At 39.7% G+C, this 22,380-nt stretch overlaps 1 protein-coding gene across 1 annotated transcript in view; it reads right to left on the minus strand.

Annotated features, from left to right (window-relative positions):
• Window positions 1–454: 454 nt before the first annotated feature.
• Window positions 455–22,380, minus strand: part of LOC102121204 (phosphatidylinositol 3,4,5-trisphosphate 3-phosphatase TPTE2-like) — a 61,535-nt gene continuing 39,609 nt past the window's right edge. The window contains exons 11-17 of the mRNA XM_045377061.3: window positions 16,160–16,221; window positions 13,986–14,066; window positions 9,924–10,029; window positions 7,756–7,847; window positions 4,352–4,444; window positions 2,843–2,913; window positions 455–739 (exon numbers count right to left, since the gene is read on the minus strand). Coding sequence (XP_045232996.2) covers window positions 637–739; window positions 2,843–2,913; window positions 4,352–4,444; window positions 7,756–7,847; window positions 9,924–10,029; window positions 13,986–14,066; window positions 16,160–16,221 — 608 coding nt within the window. The 3' untranslated portion in view covers window positions 455–636. The remainder of the gene's footprint in view (window positions 740–2,842; window positions 2,914–4,351; window positions 4,445–7,755; window positions 7,848–9,923; window positions 10,030–13,985; window positions 14,067–16,159; window positions 16,222–22,380) is intronic.

Genomic DNA, 22,380 nt, shown 5'->3' on the forward strand with positions numbered 1-22,380 from the left:
CCCCCATGTCTGTTTGTAATTAAAGGAAGCTTGTTAAGTAAGCTCCCCACTTAGTGCTTGGAACAAGAGAATAGTGTGTGTTGGGAGTTGGGGAACTGCTTGTGTGAAATATTTCTCTCTTCTGGGTTTAAAACTTAGTCTTTGCTGCCAATCTGTTAACAGATAGTTTGTAAATCAAGTAGAAGAAAAAATATAAATTAGCTTTCTAATAAATCTGAAATTACAAATGTGAAACAAAGCAGGGAATAAATACTTGACCAAAAATGTATAAGTAAGTGGGTGTTGGGGGATCATAATTTTTAAATATCTCTCAATTATTTTGGTATGAAAGTTCTGTTTCAAAGTTCTTCAAAATAATGCCTAATGTTCCTAAGTACTGTGTTCCAAATATATGTAAATACAAGATGGAAACTGTGAAATATATGCCTTCAAAAAAGAAAAAAAAACCCTGACATTTTATCTGTATATATTTAATAGATTTATAAAGAACATGTGTAACAAATACCAATATAGATGTACCAGCAAGGAAGATTTAGAACATATAACTATGTGGCAGGGTTGGAAAGAACATAATTCTTTCCCAGAAGGGGTGCGGGGAACTATACCTAATCAGCTACCAGTTACAAAATAACTAAGTCATTTCTCATCAAAATACGTCTCTACTGCATATTGTGGTTGATACATTTTCCATGTTTTTTGTTTATGAAGATTATCCAATTCATTTCTTTGTAGATAAAGCCTAAGAATAGAAAACAAATTATTACATTTTATTTTGGGGCTAACTGAAAAGCCATACAGTAGGCACCCTTGTTAGAGCTTGAAGAAACAAACAAAAAAAAGACTTCCTCACCATGAATAGAACCTTAGCCCGTTTTCTGTGTCTCAGTTGGCTCCTTCCACCTTTTCAGTGAGACTTAAAAATACCTTAATCTTCAGCAACACATCAGTAACACGTGCTACTGATTCTTTTAACGTTGCTTTTTATGGAATTAATGACATCTAGGTTTAATAAAATATCTAAATTTCTATATGTGACAGAAATCAGTCTGATTAGACATATATCAAAACCCAATAATAAAGTACTATATCTATTTTAATTTATGCCTGAGGTTGCAATTTTTTGAATTTTTGCAATCAGCCCTTGGCAACGACCTTGAGCAGTAGGATATAAATAAATCCTACATGCTTAGCATTCCAATAATAGAACACTAGGCATAAATTAGTTAACCTATTTATGCCTAGTGTTCTAAAGGACAGAAATTGGCATTTTTGGCTAAACAACAATCTCATAATGAACAAAAAGCTTTACCAATAGTATATAAATTTAAATATTACAGAAATTTTTAGAAATGTATATAAAAGTGAGAATAAAGGTGATCTAAGTTATTACTTCTCCAAAATGAACATGGTGTTTCAAAGGAAAAGAACTGTATCCTCTAGCAAGAATCACTTTTGAGGAGCAGCAACAAATGAAGCTCCACCTAGCTCTCACATTTGAGGGACTCTGCTCATGTTAGGAGTCAAAGCTTATTGTTTGTATGCATCCAGGAAACAAATTTGTAAAAAATTTCCAGTCCAAAGTTCACTCTATCAAAAACTATTAAATGTGTATGCAATACAAGTGTGTAGAACAGAGGTTTAATTTACCGTTGCCTTACTGGACTTAAGGAGTTATTAGATCCAGCTCAGAGCTGAAGAAAAGACTAGGACTGGTTATAACAATAACTACCAATTCATGCCACGTGCAATCATAGCCACTTCCTCAACTCTGACCTGAAGCATTTTAAAAATATTTTCTCTTTTTGTATTGAAAAGTATGGTCGATACAAAAAAAATCTCAATTTTTCACCACCACAAAAAAAATGCTACTTAAAGTGGAGAACTTCTAGACTGAGAAATAAGTTTCCAAATATGGCAGAAGGTTTTCTGGGAACAATAATCTCCAAATCCAATTAATAGTTTTTTCTTTTTTTTTTTTTCTTTCTTTAGACAGAGTCTCACTCTGTCCCCAAGCTGGAGTGCAGTGGTGTGACCTCGGCTCACTGCAATCTCTGCTTCCTGGATTCAAGCGATTCTACAGCCTCAGCCTCCCGAGTAGCTGGGATTACAGGCATGCGCCACCACACCTGGCTAATTTTTGTTATTTTTAGTAGCCAACACGGTTTTACCATGTTGACCAGGCTGGTCTCAAACTCCCAATCTCAGGTGATCTGCCCACCTCAGCTTCCCAAAGTGCTTGGATTACAGGCATGAGCCACCATGCCCAGCCTCCAATTAATAGTTTTTAAGAAAGTTTTCCCAATTCAGTTATTAGAAAGCCATGTTTAAATGGGAGACTATCAATTGATGATTTTTTAGCTGTATTTCTTAATACTTATTGTGTCTTGTAACTTCTCCTAGATGTAAGTGTGTCAGTCAGCTTTTCAGCTAGCTGAAGCCTCCCTAGGTCCTCCCTTACTTTAGCACAAAATTTGGTGGTGGTTCGTCATTGGTAAATCGGCACCTACTGAGGACCTGAATGTTGAAGGTACTGAGCAGATTCATATTGAACTTCTGTGGGAGGAATTTACTACCACACTTAAGATCTGATTATAATACTCTTGAACTCATAACACAGTCCTATGCCATGGACCTTGAGGACACTGCAACAGGTAGTCTCAAGAACAACTGTATTTTTAAAATAACAATCATAAAATGAGTAAGGCAATGAACTAAGGTGGCTCAAGGATTTTTTGTTTTCTATAAATTAAGCTTATGACAACCAGCAAAAGAATTGCCATTACACCTTATACACAGACACTGAAGATTAGGTTGTTTCTATGGGTTGATATTATATCCATACCTGTTATTTTGTATTAAAGATGTGTTAAACCAGAAGAAAAAAGGGTAGTTGTGATAGTATTTAGGAAAATCCTAAAAAGAAAAAAAATTTTTTTAAAAGTAAAATTGATGCCAAGAACTAATCATTCCAAAGAAATTAAAGTTTCTTCCTTTATTCCTTTATATATATATCAAATAATTATAACCATTCAATATGTAGCATTCTTCATCCTATAACAATACACTCAAGACACAAAGGAGGAGGCTTAAGAAAATGCTATTGCTTTCTCTTGCTGTTTCTATCAAAATTTTCAAGGAATACTATATTTTCCATGACAGATATTTAAATGCTGATATTTGAATCTGGTTTAGATAGTGCTAAACAGAATCTACTAAGGACCGATGCTTATATATACCCAAGTATTTTGTAGTGAATTCTTACAATTTTTTTTGTTGCCTCAGCATCCCTTTTAAATATAAATTGCACTTTCTGATATCAGAAGCAGGGCTCAGTCACCCTTGACAGTTTCCAGTTCACCTCCTCCCAGTTTCTCAATGTGACTGATCCCAATATCTGCCTTATACAACCTTCTGCTGGTGACTGCTTCATTGCGGGACAGCTAGATATAACCACCCCACAGACCCCCATACTCTGCATGGACCGTGTGGATATATCAGTGACCACCTCTCAGTCACAGCATGACTCCATGGAACTCATGACTGCTTGCATTAAACCCACCGATTAGACCTCCCCACAGGAAACCTGCTCAGGTAACACCTTACTTCCCAATAAAGGCTTCCACTCTCAGGTCCCTCCCTCTTTCTCGCTCTTGCTCCCCACCCATCAGTTGAGCACAGGTCTCCTGCATGGCTGCCCCTTGGAGTTAGCCCTGTGAGGTGTGCTACCCTCTTCGCTTTAGAATTAACAAAAAACTGCTTTGGTTATTTCATGTGTTGTATTGTGCTGCCTTCTCTGTGTTTCACCCAACTGAGTCACCCAAACCTAACTGTCTTTCCAGTCAGTGCTCCCAGCTACTCAGGAGGGTGAGGTGGGAGAATTGCTTGAGCCCAGGAGGTGAAGCCACAGTTAGCTATGGTCACGCCACTGCACTCCAGCCTGGGTGACAGAGTGAGACTCTGTCTCAATTTTTAATATTAAAAATGATACAAAACAAAATGTAATCACTGCTATGCAGTAAAACATACCTTTGGTTTTTTAGCATCTTGGCTTGTATTTTTTTTTTTTTGTATTTATTTTGTATTTTTTGGATTTGTGAATTAATACATGTAAATTTAGAAACATTTAGAAAATGTACAATTTAGAAAAAACAAATGAACAAAAATTATTCAAATTACATATGTTCTTTTTAAAAATTTGTTATAGATCTGATGTATTGTTTTTCTCCCCCTTCCTCTATGGGATGACATTTATCATCTCCCTTGTTGGGAACCGTAGTAAAGGAAACCTTAAATAAAACCATTCAAAAGTTCAGACAAGAACAATGGCAGAGGCCATTTCTTGATTACTCACCGAAGAGGAAACTTGCACTTTCACATCATCATACAGAGGTGGACAGTTGAACACATCAATTATTACCCTGTCTGTTTCAGTGTCATGAAATACCTGTGAATGAACACATGGAATTCGGAACTATAAACCTAGCTAATGATAACAATGAAGTTCCTTTTCACTTATCCAGACTTCCTATATTTATCAAGTACTTTTGGTCTCACAGACCAATCACTACATGTATAAATAATTATTAATGATCTTTTCTAGTTGCAACACTGTTGTTTATATGTATGTGTGTAGTGTATGTATGTGTGTGTGTGTGTGTATATATATATATATTTTTTTTTTTTTTTTTTGAGACGGTCTTACTGTCACCCAGGCTGGAGTGCAGTGGTGTGATCTCAGCTCACTGCAACCTCTGTCTCCCAGGTTCAAGTGATTCTCATGCCTCATCCTCCTGAGTAGCTGGGACTATAGGCGCATGCCACCACACCCAGCTAGTTTTTGCACTTTTAGTAGAGATGGGGTTTTGCTATATTGGCCAGGCTGGTCCCAAACTCCAGGCCTCAAGTGATCTGCCCACCTGGGCCTCCCAAAGTGCTGGGATTACAGAGGTGAGCCACCACACCTGGCCTGTTGTTTATGATTTTTAAAGGCCAACATGTTTGAGGGTTATCATGAAGCACTTTTCAAAAGTGTCTCACTTTTCAGAAGTATTGAATTTTCTATTAGACATTAATCAGTTAAATATTATTATTTAATGTGTGTCATTTGATTTTCATACATTAGGACCTCTTTTGAGAATATGTTAAGAAGCTCAATTTTAAAGCTACCCTCGACATTCAAAAAATAATGCTTAACTCTGGCTTTTTATTTACTAAATTAAAAAAAATAACAACGGGGGTCTGTAACACTTGGGGGGGTGGGGTCCCCCTGATCATCATGTTTTATTAGAACTCTTGTGTCTGTCAGTGGGATCTTTGGACTTGACCATTACAGGCTGCAGATGGAGGAGTGACCAAAGATAGTTCACGTTTTGGAATGAATGACTTTGAAGATACACTATTTCTTTGACTCACTCTCATATAAATAATGGCACCCACAGTGAGAAGGGTCTATGCTAGGCCCTGTGAAAAACACAAAAGAAGGTGCAGACTCTTTTGGTCCCTTCAGGGAGCTGTACACATAAGAAACAATCGTAGAATACTATGTAACTCTCAATCTGTATGATGAAGACTGGGTGTGCTCTCATGCACCATTGAGGGCTAGTTAACAGGAAGTGCAGAAAATTTCATTGAGGAGGCAGAAATTGAATTGGGCATGAAACGGTTTAGATAAATGAAGAAGAGCTCTGAAAATAGAATCTAGTTCATACAGATGGAAAAAGACCAGCAATAACGCAAAGTAGAAGTTAGAAAAACAACAAAAAAGGTCAGGCAGTGTGGCTCATGCCTATAATCCCAGCACTCTGTGAGGCTGAGATGGAAGGGTTGCTTGAGCTCAAGAGTTTGAGACCACCCTGGGTAACATAGCAAGATCCAGCTTCTACAAAAAATTTTTAAAAATTGGGGGATTGCTTGAGCTCGGGAAGTTGAGGCTCCAGGGAGCCTTGATTGCGCCACTGCACTACAGCCTCGGACAGAATGGGACCCTGACTCAAGGAAAGAAAAAGAAAGGAAGGAAGGAAGAAAGGAAAGAAATAACCAACTAACTAACTAAATAACTTAGAGTTGTGTTCCAAGAGCCAAAGGGGATGACCCAGTTTATTTGGAATGGAGTCTGCTGGTCAAGCTACTGATAAAAATAAGCTCAGGTATGTTAGGTCTATTATATCTTAAGAGCTCAAGAGCCAAGGAAATAAGAGTGAAGCTGCTGAAGAATATCATGGTGTATTTCCTATGTGACAAAGAGGCCTGATAATTATCACATATAACATTTATTTAGTGATTTATAGTTCACAAAGCAACTTCATACATATTATCTAATTTAATTCCCGTAATACTTGAGGTGTGATATTTATTTTACAGGTAAGGATGTTGAGCCAAAGGTGTTAACTGGCTCTGACCATGGGCATGCAGTGTGTCTTCTGCTCTACATACTTTTCACAATGAGAGCAACATTTCAGTACGCGTATTTCAGGATTCCATACATCGCATTCTATAAGGAGCAAGAAAGGCAAGGAGACCATTGTAGAAATCTAGGCATGAGCAAATGAGGTTCCGGACAGTTAGTGGCAGTGAGAACAGAAAGGAAGGCGAGCATAGAAAAATTTCAAATTTCAAAAATTTCAAAATTTCAATCATCAACAGGGATTGATGCCTAACTGGATTTAGGGAGCCAAGGCAAAGAGAATCAAAGCCCAAGGCCTGAGTGGGAGAATGCTGGTGCCATTTGCAGAAGCAGATAAAGCTCCTTGATAATTCAGACTGGCTACTGCATTTCAGTTGGAGTGCAAACTGTTCATGTTGCAGCTCTTGCATCTACAACTCAGTGGGCGACTATAAATATCTCTTCAGTAAATGAACAAATAATAGTTTAAGTAAGGGAAATGGGTGATTCTTTAACCAAGAATAAAGCATTTGCTAAGAACAGGAAGCCAAGGATAAGGCCTGGGTGAATGCCCTCAGTTGGGAGAGGCCAAAAAAAGTGGGTGCAGTGCAGAGAGTGAGGGAATAGGATTAGTAATAAAAGAATTTGAGACAAAGGCCTGGGTAGGAATTCTAAAAGTTTATGGTTATTAGACCCATGAAGGAAGCTTTATTGTTTCAGAAAAGGTATGTAGTTTTAGGCATTTCTTCATTGTAGCAAAACATTGACTACCAGGTCCCTTTTGCTTTGGATAAAGAGATTCCTCCCCAATTCATTCCTCCTTGCATTGTTTCTCATAGGGTCAACCCCACAGAACCTCTGACTTAGAACAATCACTTGGGACACTGCTAAGTCTATAGATTCCTGGCCCCCATTCCAGATTTCCTGAATCTTACTTTAGGGTACAACCCAGGAATGTAAATCTTTACAAGCTTCTCAGTGGTTTTCATGCACACTAACATTTTAGAATCAGTGCTATATAATAAAAGATAAAATGACCGAGAAGAAGAGAATATGGCTAAAAATGACCAGATATGTAAATTAAAATCCTTAATACATTCCTGGGAACATGCTCAGCATTTGTGGAAAAGTGAAAGGCAAAGCAACACTGAACAGAAATACATTCTGGAAAGTACCCTAAAAAAACTGTTTTGAACAAACAGGTTAATTTACCTCTGGTTTGCATTCAAATCCAGTGACACCACAACGGTAACCAGAAAGCATCATGGAATCTCTTTATGGTAAGTGATAGTTTAGGGAGGTCAACATTGCTGGTTTGACATTCAGCCTTAAAACAAACATCAGATTTTTTCAGTTCACATGTTTTCTCTTACCCGACAATTGTTTAAGGAAGTACAGGAAAAGACAATCTTTTTCTTCATTACTATTTGGACTTTTAGATCATATCCATCGCCTGTTCCAACACCTAAATGAAATTAAAAAGTTAGGCTGGTTAGCGCGAAGATCAAAATGTCTTGCCAATTAACATCATGGATTAAAAAGAGAAAAAATTAGCTGGGCACGGTGGCTCATGCCTGTAATCCTAACACTTTGGGAGGCTAGGCAGGTGGATCATTTGAGGTCAGGAGTTCGAGACCAGCCTGATCAACATGGTGAAACTCTGTCTCTACTAAAAATACACAAAAATTAGCCCAGTGTGGTGGTGCATGCCTGTAGTCCCAGCTACTTGGGAGGCTGAGGCAGGAGAATCGCTTGAACCTGGGAGGTGGAGGTTGAAGTGAGTCGAGATCGCACCACTGCACTCCAGCCTGGACCACAGAGTGAGACTTAGAGCAAGACTCTGTCTCATATATATATATGGGAAGGTGACTTGACACCTTTCTTGCTAATGTCTTGCTTTCTTCAAACTTCTAATCATAATGATTCTTAATAAGAAATACTGTGGTCTAAATTACTTTGGCCCTACTTTAAGTCTAGTTCCTGATGCAATCTCTATAAAAACACAGGTTATATCAAATTCCCATGGTATTCTGTATATATTTACAGACAAAGGCTCTTTTGCCCTTTTTTTTTTTTTCAATTCAAATGACCTACTCACTTCCTTAGCATTTCCTCAAAGACTGTTTCTCAGGCTCCAATTAATTTTTTATTGCTTTCCTCTCAACTCTACATTATTTTTAATTTAAATATGCACAAAACTAAAAGTAGAGAATTAAATATTCTAATAAACGAGTGTATTAATTATTCTTGATTGATCATCTCCTATGCTGTTTGTCTTCTTTTCATTTAATTTTGTTTTCACTAACACCATGATATTCATTTGTCATTAGAAATCACAGTTTCTTGCCTCAGTTCCCTCTTTCCCATTCCAGGTGCAGAACTTCTTTCTATTGATGTCCACCAGAAATCAGTGAAATGTAGAACAAAACTCAGGAGGCTAAAAATACTAGGCTGTCTGTGTGGACACCAGCAGCCCGGCACCATGGCACCTGTAACGCCCAGCACTGGCACCACCTCAGGTCCACATGCTGGCTGTTATAAGAGGTTTGCTTTAGGGGTTCAGATGCATCGCCACCCTGCTACCTCTCTGGCAGTGGGAGTGGTGAGACCCCATCCCCTCCACACAGACACATCCTGCTTTCCCACCTCTACTGAGTGTAAGCTGTGCAGGGGAAGCAAGGTTGGTGATGGAGAAATGGACATGGAAATGGGGGCCAGTTTCTCTCTGCACTTTCTTTCTCAAGTCCCAGAGGTGTACATCTGACCAATTTCCCTGCCTCCCTGGGCAACAGTGCATCCCAGCTTTATCTCTCTGCTTACATTCTGGAAGCAGGCAAATAGCTCTCATGATGTTTATATGGATTTTTACAACTGGTAATACTCGGTAACAGCTAGGGGGGTGAAAGATACCTCCATAGAGCCCCACTTTCTCCCAACCCTTTCCATTTCCATGTAGATTCAGGCAGGGAGGACCTAAGTGCTCCTCTTAGGAGGCTTATCTTGACCCCCAGCACTGTGGCTGGGAGTGAGAGCCACAAGGTATGGGAGTGGCTGGGAGTGAGAGGGTTACAGATGGAGGACAGAAGGGAAAAGAGAGAGCCCAGGGGGATGAGAAAAAAATATGCCTCTGAAAGAAGGTGAGAAAATGATATGATATGGAGACACCTCCACCAAGACAAACTCTGAACTAGAGGTGGTTATGAGAAATAACCAGTCTTGAAGGCACAGGGGTCCTCCTCCTCCCTCATCAGAAGCTCACTCTGCCCTGAAAAGTCCACTCTGGGTTGCGAACAGAGGAGCAAAGAGAACAGGAGAGATGGGAGGGTGATGAAGTCCCCCAAATTGGTGCTGGAAAAGAAAAAGTGAAGAACATCTAAGGGCTGGCAATCAATGGGCAATTAAGAAGGAATTTATGCATGAGGATATGTAAAAAGACAGGTATGAGTTAGGATCATCTGTATATATAACAATGAGCAAAACCCTCCCAGAGTGGGAACCTTGGCCCTCCTGCCCAATTCTTCAATTTTACATAAACACTTACCATGAATCGAATAAATAACGAATCTTTTTATAAACAGTGTCTTTCTTGGAGGGAGATTCCAGTTGTAGCTATGTTTCACTTGTGCAAAATATCCAACATATCTATTCTGAAAAGCAACAGAAGCCTTACTTTAAGTGGAGATGAAAAGTTTAAAGTCAGCATTCTTATTTTTTCTTTTCTTTCTTTTTTTTTTTTAATTGCATAAAGGTTAGGGGCAGTAAATAATTAAGGAAACATTTACTGGATGCCATTATATTACTAGACATTTTGAGGGATGCTGCCTCACCACTATCTACCTTGGGGGGAAAATACTGAATTAAGTGCGATGGGGAAGTAACAAGGATGGAGCCGGGTCTTGTTGACAGGCTGCTTATGGTTGAGAGGGCAACTAATCAGAACCAACAACAAAACAGTTACAGCATTGGCAGTGTGCAGATAGAAGCTTAGTTGTGACTGAGTTAGAGGAAGGTTTGTGGTGTAGTGAAGAGCAGGTTCCTGGGCATGAGAGAATGGTATATGTGAAAACTCAAGGGGAATACCTCCATACCTCAGAAGCAGGTTTCCTGTCATTCTTTTGTTCCTGACAGCTAGAATTTCTTCGCTTTCCATTTCCCCAATTCTGTTTTCACAAGGAAGCCCTGGAATTCCCTTAGCCTTGTCCTTTGCCTAGGGCAAGCTGTTCACAATGGCTGTCCTTGAATCTATCTTCAAGGGGTTGAAGACCTTTGGTACTGAATCAACTGGTTCAGAACTCAAAAGGTGGCCAGGCTGGTGGCTCACACCTGTGATCCCAGCACTTTGGGAGGCCAAGGTGGGCAGATTACTTGAGGTCAGGGGTTCGAGACCAGCCTGGCCAACAGGGTGAAACCCTGTCTCTACTAAAACTACAAAAAGTAGCCATGCGTGGTGGTGGGCACCTGTAATCCCAGCTACTCGGGAGTATGAGGCAGGAGAATTGCTTGAACCCAGGAGTTCGAGGTTGCAGTGAGCTGAGACTGCACCACTGCACTTCAGTTGGGGTGACAGACTGAGATTCTGTCTCCAAAAAAAAAAAAAAAAAAAAAGTTCATGGACTCTTCCATACCCATTGAGAACTGTTCATAGAAGTCACAAACTGCCATACTTTCCTTTAGAAAGGGCCAGTCATGAGGAAGGCTCATGAAAGTTCTTAACTTAGGAGTAGATGTAGTCAGTAGAAGAGCCCACAATGCAGGATCAGAATGTGATGGTGTCTGAGAATCACCACCAGACACAGAGGGCACTCTGTCCTGAGGTCTTGCCAACACAGCTCTCAAACATGCAGCTGAGACCATGTGTTGCCCTGTCAGTGAATCAGAAGAGATTCAGTTGCAGCCTTTGGTGTGCTAGTTCTGGACTAAAGTTCGAGACACTACACATGACTACAGAAGAGGTGCGGATGGGGAGATGTGTGGGGAGAGTTGTTGGGGGAGCTCCATCTAACATCTCCTTGGCTCCTGCCACCAGATTCTACACCTTCCCCTAAAGGCTGTAACCTGCCAGGGCCCTCAAGCTGCTTTTGCTCCCATGCTTCTTTCTCCTGCAACTAAAACAACATGGACTGGTAGTAGAAATTAATACAACCAACCCATAGGAGGCACTCACTACAAACAAAGAAGATATTATGAGGAAAGGGTGGAAAGATGGGTAAGCCATGGGTCTTGCCTTTAAAGAGGATACAGAAGTTACCACTTCAAATAGCTAGAGAATAATGCAAAGTGATGTAGTCCCTAAGAGAAACACAAAGGGCTTTAAGAACTGAAAAAGCAAGAAACTACTTGAGGCTGGGAAGGGAAAATGACTATAGGAAAAGGGGCATGAGCAATGGCACGACGGAATCAAGTGTCCATGGGCTGGGAAACAGCACACAGTCTAAATGTGTTAGAGTGTGGGATGTGTACATGCACAGAGTGGAAGAAAAGGTTGGAAAAGTCAAACTGGATCCTGAGTGCCAGGTTGAAACATTTAGTTTATTGCTATTGGCAGTGGGGACATATTCTGGATTTTGAGCATGGAAATGGCATGATTAGGGCTGCACTTCAGAAAATCCACACATTCCTTTTAGCTTAGGGTCTATGACTGTTCTTTGTTTGGTTTTGTTTTTGGCTTGGGAGTGGGAGAAAAGTATCAGTGGATAAGGCTGAGTTCATTTTTTTTTTTTTTTTTGAGACGGAGTCTCGCTGTGTTGCCCAGGCTGGAGTGCAGTGGCCGGATCTCAGCTCACTGCAAGCTCCGCCTCCCGGGGTCATGCCATTCTCCTGCCTCAGCCTCCCGAGTAGCTGGGACTATAGGCGCCCGCCACCTCGCCTGGCTAGTTTTTTGTATTTTTTAGTAGAGATGAGGTTTCACCGTGTTAGCCAGGATGGTCTCGATCTCCTGACCTCGTGATCCGCCCGTCTCGGCCTCCCAAAGTGCTGGGATTACAGGCTTGAGCCACCGCGCCCAGCCAGGCTGAGTTCTTTTGCCCAAACTAAACAGGGTCAGTAGTTACAGGGTTCTTCTAACAGGGCCAAGAGCACTTATTCAATTCCCACCACCTAAAGAAAAACTCATTTACAGCCACATCCAAATCTAGTTAAGAATTCCCAACGCACTCTCACTTCAGTTTGAGGGGCAGTATAGAAAAGGCAATATAAATGAGAAGCTGTGCACAGCATGGGCTTCAGAGTCTGACATCTAGATTTCTGTCCTTGGTTCAAAAGTTAATTTAGTTAATTTCTCTGAACCTCAATTTTCTAATTTATAAGATGAGAATCATAGTAGTGCCTACTCACGGAGTTACTGAGAATATTAAATGAGATAGTGAATGTAAAACTCTTAGAATGGTTCAGCAGACTCTAGAATGTTGTAAATGCTATAGGCTAAACATTCTGGTTTCTGCAGTAAACCAATTACAAGTAATAAAAAATGGCAAGAATCTATGAAGTAAAAGAGACTTAGGAGACATAGCAGCCAAATGAAATGTATGGATGTTGTTTGAATTCTGACTGAAACAAACTAAATTTTCAAAGATTTTAAGACAATTTTGGAAACAAACATGGACTAGAAATTTGATATTAAGGATTTTTTAAGGTGTAATATTTTAGATATGATAAAAGGTATTATGGGTTTTTTGTTATTTTAAGAGTACTTAGATATAATATTAAAATACTTGTGGGATAAAATGCCTGACAACTGAAATTTCCTTCCAAATAATCCAGGTGTAGGGAAAGCAAGAGTGGAAAGTGGAGTTGGGAGTGTGAGTAGAGTGGGAAAAGTATGGATGAAACGTGGCTGATTGCAGGCTGAAGTGATTATTGCAGTGAAGTGATGACTATACGGAGATATATTGTATGATTCTCTGGACTTTTGTATATAATTAAAATTTTCCATAACGAAATTATTTTTTTTAAAAAATAGAGTAACTGTATGTTTCATATAGGTGTTATGGGTTTTCAGTGAGATATGTAAAAGTGCGGTACTGTCTGGTGTATATAAAAGGGTTTTTGAAAAGTTTATTTCCCCTTTTCTTTCTCTTTTAAAATACACCTCCCCCACAACACACACACACACACACACACACACACACACACACGCACGCACGCACACGCACACGCACACGCACACGCACACAGGGGAGTCATCCAAAAACAGTCTTTGTGATGTTCTGCAAGGGTTGAATTGCCCTAGTAAGGATTTGTGGAAGACTTAGATCTTTTTTACATTGAAATCAAAGGCTAGTGATTTTAGATAAACTTCAGGGTCCTGGAGCTTTAGGTATTGGACCTTCCTGCTTTGGGAAAATAATCAACTCCTGAGCTCCATAAACAATAACCAGTATAGAATAGAACGCAGGTGCTCTGAGGAAAAGCCACACCCCCCAACGTGTGGCTGGCACCTGAAGCATGACCCTCAGCCTCAGGGAGGGACCAAGGCCTGTCGCAGGGCGCCCAAATGCTGCTGCCCGATCACCAAAGGAGAAGAGTCTAAAATGAAACCAAATAACAGGTGGCAATCTTAACCCACTCCCCTATAAAAGCTCCCCTTCTTAAAAAGAAAACTTACCTGAGAAGGAGTCTCTACTCCCTGATATTTAGTGCCATTGGTTTTATCTGTTCGCCGTTCTCCAAAATAGTACAAGCTTTCCTACAAAAAAGGAACCATGGTTCACCTGCACTCTTTCCTTTTCTATATTAGGTACCTTTAGTCTTTCTAAAACCACCTTCTTTCCTAAAGCCAGTGATTTTTTTTTTTTTCATGGAGTCTTGCTCTGTCACCCACACTAGAGTGTAGTGGCAGAATCTCACCTCACTGCAACCTCTGCCTCTTGGGTTCAATCCTGCCTCAGCCTCCTCAGTAGCTGAGACTACAGGCGTGTACCACACAAATGGCTAATTTTTTGTATTTTTAGTAGAGATGGGGGCTTTGCCATGTTGGCCAGGCTGGTCTCGAACTTCTGACTCAAGAGATCCACCTGCCTTAGCCTCCCAAAGTGCTGAGATTACAGGCATGAGCCAACGCACCCAGCCGCAGTGGTCTTTTGGTAAAGGCTACCCAAGTTACCAAAATTAACAAAGTCACGTCAAAGACTTCTCTCATTCAAGGTTTCGTAAAGACATAAAATTTTAGAGCTGGAAAGACCTTAGAAATCATCTGGTCCAACCCTTCTTTCCATCTTACAAATGAGAAGACCGAGACCAAAAGAAAACTACACAATCTGCCATGGAGATGCTGCAGCCAGTTAGAGGCAGCACAGACCTGGAATACAAGTCTCTGGTTCTCAGTCTAGGGCTCCATATCAGTGGCTTTCAAACTTTTCATTTTTTAAGTTGCAATCCACATTAATAAACCTAGGAAATGTGCACACACACACACACACCAATACTTAAACCTTTTGATATTTTCTATTCTGCTCTATTCCATTTTATTTTTAGTTTTAGTTTTTTTTTTTTTTTTTTTTTTTTTTTTGAGACAGAGTTTCGCTCTTGTTGCCCAGGCTGGAGTGCTACGGCCCGATCTCAGCTCACCATAACCTCCGCCTCCTGGGTTCAAGTGATTCTTCTGCCTCAGCCTCCTGAGTATCTGGGATTACAGGCATGCGCCACAACGCCCAGATAATTTTGTATTTTTAGTAGAGACAGGGTTTCTCCATGTTGGCCGGGCCAGTCTTAAACTCCCAACCTTGGGTGATCCATCTGCCTCGGCCTCCCAAAGTGCTGGGATTACAGGTGTGAGACACCGCGCCCGGCCAATTCCATTTTATTTTTAAGAGATGTTAGTCACAACCCAGCAACTTTATTTTACAACTCACTGATAAATCATGATCCATAGCTTGAAAAACACCATCCTAGAACATCCGTTTTCAAAATCTGTGTGTCTCAAATTAGAAAAACCAAAGGTGGTGGAATTAGAGTGCTGGTCATTGTGCATAACCACCACTTCTTCCCTAGACTGTAGGCCAAACAACTCGAGTGGAGCTGCTGGAAATCGTAGCATCTCACCAAGAAAATGGCAGAAGGAAAAATGACGGAGAACACTGCTTTAGGTGGAAACAGCCCACCTTGTCTTATCAGAAATTTCTAGAGGTCACAGATTCCACATGTGTTGACTAAGCAGAGATAGTTACATGCAAGAGAGGCTTTGAGTTGTGAAATCTTGCTTTTTATCTACCTAAGCGTTGTGAGGATGGTCAAGACCCTTTGGAGGATTTATCTAATTCAGCTTGATACTATTCTCATGAGGAAGGAAGAAGTCATGGTACTGGCAGGAGTAAGAGCAGGGCCAGGTGAGGTGAGGGAACTACTGTGATTACTGAATGTTTTTCGTATCTGTGTAACATGGTTTTACTCCCCTCACCTTAATCCTGCCCCATCAGGTCTTGTCTTTATTTAAAATGTTGATATTGTGTACCTCATAATTTTTTTGCATTAATTTTCATTTTTTAAATATTGCATTAAAAATCATTTATTTTAATTATTGCAATTTTTAACATTCTCTTAAATTTTGCGTCTCATTGACCTCACTCTACTGCTGGCCCAAAGAGATTCTTAAGCCAGCTACTAACTAATGCATGTTAAACAAGGAAGTATCAAAAACAGACTTTTTAACAACCACTTCTCCAATTACAATTTCACTGAGCACCATGACTAAAATAATCATCTTAACATCCTACCCCTGATGTTTCAGAATTAGCAAACTCAGTCATCATAAGACAAAGTCTGTGGTAACATCTTTCATACCTCTGCAGTTAAAAATATTTCAGTGGCAATCAGGCAGGCACAAACCATAGTTCCAGTTCTTCCTAGAAAAGAAAAGAAGTTAGTTCAAGGGACATGCTTGGTGTAAAAATACACTCAAATATTCAACGGGTTCATTTTAAGTTGATTTTCTTTCTTTTTTGGGGGGGACAGTGTCTCGCTGTGTCACCCAGGCTGCAGTGCAGTGGCGTGATCTCAGCTCACTGCAATCTCTGCCCCACAGGTGGAAAATAAATTACATGTATGGTAAAAATATTTCTCACTACCTCTCCACGAAAGAACAAGATGAGATTTTTACAAAATCTATTCGAAAGCAATAATTCATGTCTTATATAAATTCTTTTGGATAATAGTAAAAAAGAAAAATTCCCAACTCATTTAGTAACACTAATATAGCTGGTTCTAAAACTGCATAAATACAGTAGATGATTACTTTACACCAGTCTCACATATAAATGTAGATACAAAAATATATATATTTTTTCAAAGTGAATTCAGCAATGTAGAAGCACCATGTATCAATACCAAGTGCCATTTCTCTTAAGAATGCAAGGATGCTTTTTTTCCAAGATGGCAGATTACAGGCTTTTAGCATGCCTCGGGCATTTGGAAATAGCAAGATAGTATATAAAGATCAACTCTGTAAGCTTTAACTCAAGAAAGAAACGACAACTCCCTGGAATTATGAAGGACACTCCAGATCCTTGGGAGGACAATGCAGGCAAACAGGTCTTGTGTGACAACATTCGACTGACAAAAGTGAATGAAGCCTCAGTATGTGCGAGAGGCAGACAGCATCCCTCTTTCCACTGGGGATCCAAGCAACCCGGACCCAGGAAGAGCACTGTTTCTCCCGAGTCCTGGAGCTAATTTAACGAGAGGCTTGGAGACTTTGTGAGGGAAAGACACAAGGAAAAGCTGCAGGCATTTTCCCAAACCTGGGCTGAGAGCAGGACAACACTGGGGAACCTTCCCCATCTGGCTCCACCCATCTTCCCCCCACAACCCGACCTAACCCCCGTTCCGCTAGGGCTTAGGAGGGAGCTCAGATTAATGTGTTCTCTAGGAATCAGCAACAGAGAGTTCCTCCCAATAAACAAGAATCAAGTATATAGCCAGCACCACCGGCCACAGCCAGCTCTTACCCATTGGCGCCATCTACTGGCTTCTAGGTCAAACCACATACCCAATATAAAACCTGCTGATAGAAGTGCATACGGAAGCAATGCTGAAAGACCTACCTAGCATTGCTCTACAGTCACATCACCTAGGAAGGAAGGAAAGGGAAAGAAGAAAAATAATAATAATAATAATAATAATAATAATAATAATAATAATAATACAGGAAAGAAAAGAAAAAGAAAAAATCCTACCCACATAAAAACAATTAGAAAAATTAGAAGTGCTAGCATCTCCAGATGAGAAGAAGCAGTGCAAGAATTCTGACACCATGAAAAACCTGCATGTAGTGACACCACCAAAGGATCACACTAGCTCTCTGGCAATGCTTTCTACCAAAATGAAAACTCAGAAATGACAATAAAGAATTCAAAGCATGGGTTCCAAGGAAGCTCAATGAGATTCAAGGTTGAAATCACCAAAAGAAACTTCTAAATCAATTCAGCAAATGAAGGAAGAGATGAACATCTTAAAAAGAAATCAATCAGAACTTCTGGAAATAAAAAAACTCACTTAAGGATTTCAAAATACAATGGAAAGATTTATCAATAGACTGGACCAAGTAGAGGACATAATCTCAGAGATTGAAGACTGGTCTTTTGAACTAATGCAGTCAAACAAAAATAAAGAAAAAATATTTTTAAAAAGTGAAGAAAGTCTTTGAGAAATATGAGATTATGTGAAGTGACCAAACCTACAAATTTTTGTATTTTTAGTAGAGACGAGGTTTCTCCATGTTGGTCAGGCTGGTCTCGAACTCCTGACCTCAGGTAAACCACCTCTTCAGCCTCCCAAAATTGCTGGGATTACAGATGTGAGCCACTGCGCCTGGCCTCAGAAATAAAAAACTTAAAGATAAATACAAAAGTCTCCTATGTTTGGAAATAAGGAAGTATGCTTCCACATAACTCATGGGTCAAAACAAAACACCAAGCACAGTGAAAACTGGAAAATAATTTGAACCCAGTAAAATGAAAATATTACATATGAAAATTTGTGGGATGAAGCTAAAGCAATTCTTAGAAGAAAATGTGTAGCCGTAAATGCTAAATAGAAAACAGAGTGGTCGACACTCTAAGAATTATTCATCTTAAGAAGTCAGGAAAAGAACAAATTAACCCAAGGAATACAGAAGAAAATACTAATATAATACTAATCGATGAAATAAAAAATAAATAATAGAGACCATCAGTAAGGCCAAAAATCTGTTACTTTTAAAAGACTAGTAAAATTGATAATTCCCTGGTGAGACTAATCAAAAGAAAAAAAGGGAGAAGGCACCAAGAAAGTAACGCAAGGAATAAAAAGGGAATGCCTCTGTAGACATTAAAATGATAAAATGATATTGTGAATAATTTGATGCCAAGACATTCGCAAACGTAGATTAAATGGACAAATGCTGGGAAAACTATAACCTACGAAAACGGGCTAAGGAAATAAAATTATAAAAAATTCTATAGGCCAGGCGCGGTGGCTTATGCCTGTAATCCCAGCATTTTGGGAGGCCGAGGCGGGCGGATCACGAGGTCAGCAGATCCAGACCATCCTGGCTAACACGGTGAAACCCCGTCCCTACTAAAAATACAAAAAACTAGCCAGGCGTGGTGGCGGGCACCTGTAGTCCCAGCTACTTGGGAGGCTGAGGCCAGAGAATGGCGTAAACCCAGGAGGCGGAGCTTGCAGTGAGCTGAGATCACGCCACTGCACTCCAGCCTGGGCGACTGAGCAAGACTCTGTCTCAAAAAAAAAAAAAAAAAAAAAAAAAAAAATTCTATATATGAAACTGAGCCATAATTTAAAAACTTCTCCCCAGAGGAAACTCTAGACCAATGTAGCTTCACTGGTGAATTTCACTGTACACTTAAGAAGAAAAAAAATTAGCATGCATAAATTCATCCAGGGAATAAAAACTGAGAAAATGAAATCTAACTCATTTCATGAAGCCAAGATTTGAAAAAACTATGAGAAAGGAAAATTATAACCAATCACACTGATGACATGAATTTGAAAATCCTAAACAAAATATTAACAAATAGAATCCAGGAATTTAATAATAAAATATTTTAATAATTAATAAAATAGTATAGCAAAACTCAATTGTATTTATTCCAGAAATATGTTGGTTTACCACTTAATCATGTAATTAACCACATTTATTTATCAGATAAATGGGAAAAATTATCATCTCAAAGATTCAGAAAAATCTGGAAAAATTCAACATCCATTCATTATTAAAAAAAAAAAAAAACCTCTCAGCAAACTAAAGACATTGTTTTTTCTTTTCTTTTTCTTTTTTCTTTTTTTTTTTTTTGAGCAAATGCTCACTCGGTCACCTAGGCTGGAGCGCAGTGGTGCGATCTTGGCTGACTGCAACCTCTGCCTCCTGAGTTCAAGCTCCTCTGGAGTAGCCGGTATTACAGGCATGCACCACCACACCTGGTTGTTTTTATTTTTTCGTAGAGACGGGATTAGAGACGGGGTTTCATCCTGTTGCCTAGGCTGGTCGGAAGTGATCGACCCCACTGGGCCTCCCAAAGTGCTGGGATTACAGGCATAAGCCATGGCGCCCGGCTGAGGAATTTCTTTTTCTTTTTTTTTGAGATGGAGTCTCGCTCTGTCGCCCAGGCTGGAGTGCAGTGGCGCGATCTAGGCTCACTGCAAGCTCCGCCTCCCGGGTTCACGCCATTCTCCTGCTTCAGCCTCCCGAGTAGCTGGGACCACAGGCGCCCACCACCACGCCCGGCTAATTTTTTGTATTTTCAGTAGAGACGGAGTTTCACCGTGTTAGCCAGGATGGTCTTGATCTCCTGACCTCGTGATCCGCCCGCCTCAGCCTCCCAAAGTGCTGGGATTACAGGCGTGAGCCACCGCGCCTGGCCTGAGGAATTTCTTAATCTGATAAATGGTAGCTAACACACACACACACACACACACACACACACACACACACACGCTCCTAAAGCAATTGGAGAGACGCTGAAAGCTTTTCCTTTGAGAATAGAAGTGTACATTGATGGCTGCTATTGCCACTTCTAATTCTACACTGTACTGAAGGTTCTAGCCAGTGGTAGGGGAAAAACATGACTGAAAAGGAAAAAATACAATTTATTATTTTCACATGATATAATCATGTACTATAAAATCCAAAAGAATCTATAGATAATTTAGTAGAACTAATAAGTGAGTTTAGGCTGGGTACTGTGGCTCAGGCCTGTAATCCTAGCATTTTGGGAGGCGGAGGCTGAGGCTGGCAGATCACTTGAGCCCAAGAGTTTGAGAACAAACTCGGCAACATGGCAAAACCCTGTCTGTACAAAAAAATCAAAAAATTAGCTGGGCGTGGTGGCACCTGCCTGCAGTCCTAGCTACTTGGGAGGCTGATGTGGGAGGATTTCCTGAGCCCAGGGAGGTTGAAGCTGCAGTGAGCCATGATCGCGTCACTGCACTCCAGCCTGGGTGACAGAATGAGACCCTATCTCAAAAAAATAAAAAGTGAGTTTAGTCAAGTTGCGAATTACAAGATTGATAAATAAAATGAACTGCATTTAAATCAACATTTAGAAAATAAACACTTTAAAGGGATATCATTTCAATAACCACAACATATCAAATATGTAGGAATAAATCTCATCAAAAATATGCAAGCTTTCTACACAGAAAATAAGGAAACATTGTAAAGAGAAATGGAAGGAGACCTAACTGAATGAGAGAATTTCTCTTTTCATGGGTTGGATGAGTCAATATTGTAAAGATTCGATTCTCCCCAATCTATAGATTCAATGCAATTCCAAAAACATTTCTATCAGGTGTGTGTATTTAACTAGTTGATTCCAAAATTTATATGGAAATGTGTAGATGGCCTAAAATACACAAATAATTTTGAAGAAAAAGAAAAAGATGATTGTACTCACTTGACTGGAAATAAGGACTTATTAGAAAGCTACAGTAAGATGGTTGTGCTACTGGCACACAGATGAAAAATCAGTGAACAGAATAGAAAGGTCAGAAACAGACTCATATTCTGCAGGGTAGTAAAGTAATGAAAATCTTCTCAACCAGTGTGCTGGAATAATTGGATAGCCATATATGGAAAAAGATGAAACCTAATCCCTTCCTCACACCATACTTATAAATCAATTTTAAAAGGAATGAACCTTCTAGAAGAAAATATAGTAGTAGAATGTCTTTAAACTCAAGGAAAATTTTCTTAATCAGGACACAAAAACACAAACTTTATAAAAGGAAAGCATAATACCTATGATGGTAATACAGCCAAGAACTTCTGTTAACCAAAAGATACTCCTAAGAGAGAGAAAAGGCAAATCACAGAGCAGAAAAGGTTTCTTGAAATACATATATGACCAAAAACAGAATGGAAATCAGAATACATAAAAAACTGCAAATCAAGAGAAAAGAGACAAATAATCCAGGAGAAAAATGGGTAAGAAAATTTAATAGTTACTTTACAAAAAAGGATATCCAAATACTTAATAATCTTAAGAAAACTTCCTCAATCTTATTAGTAATTACAGAAATACAAATGAACACCACCATAATATGCCATCACACAAACACCCAACGGCTAAAAATAAAAATACTCAGAATTGCAAGTATTGGGGAAGATATGGAACACTTCGAGTGTACAATACCAGTGGAGTGAAAATTGGTACAACTGTTTTAGAAATAGGTGACATTATCAAATAAAGTTCAAGATTAATTACCCTAAGACAGAACTATTTCAGTCTGAGGTATATACTCAACAAAAATATAGCCACATATGCAACAAGAAATGTGTATTTTTAAAAGCAGCATCATTGGACCAGGCGCCGTGGCTTACCCCTGTAATACCCCCGTAAGCTCTTTGGGAGGCCGTGGTAGGCAGATCACTTGAGGTCTGGAGTTTGAGACCAGCCTGGCCAACATGGTGAAAGCCTGTCTCCACTAAAAATACAAAGCAGCCAGGCATGGTGGCAGGTGCCTGTAATCCCAGCTACTCCAGAGGCTGAGGCACAAGAATCGCTTGA

The sequence above is a fragment of the Macaca fascicularis genome, chromosome 17 (assembly GCF_037993035.2).
Source record: "Macaca fascicularis isolate 582-1 chromosome 17, T2T-MFA8v1.1".
In the NCBI taxonomy this organism is placed as follows: domain Eukaryota; kingdom Metazoa; phylum Chordata; class Mammalia; order Primates; family Cercopithecidae; genus Macaca; species Macaca fascicularis.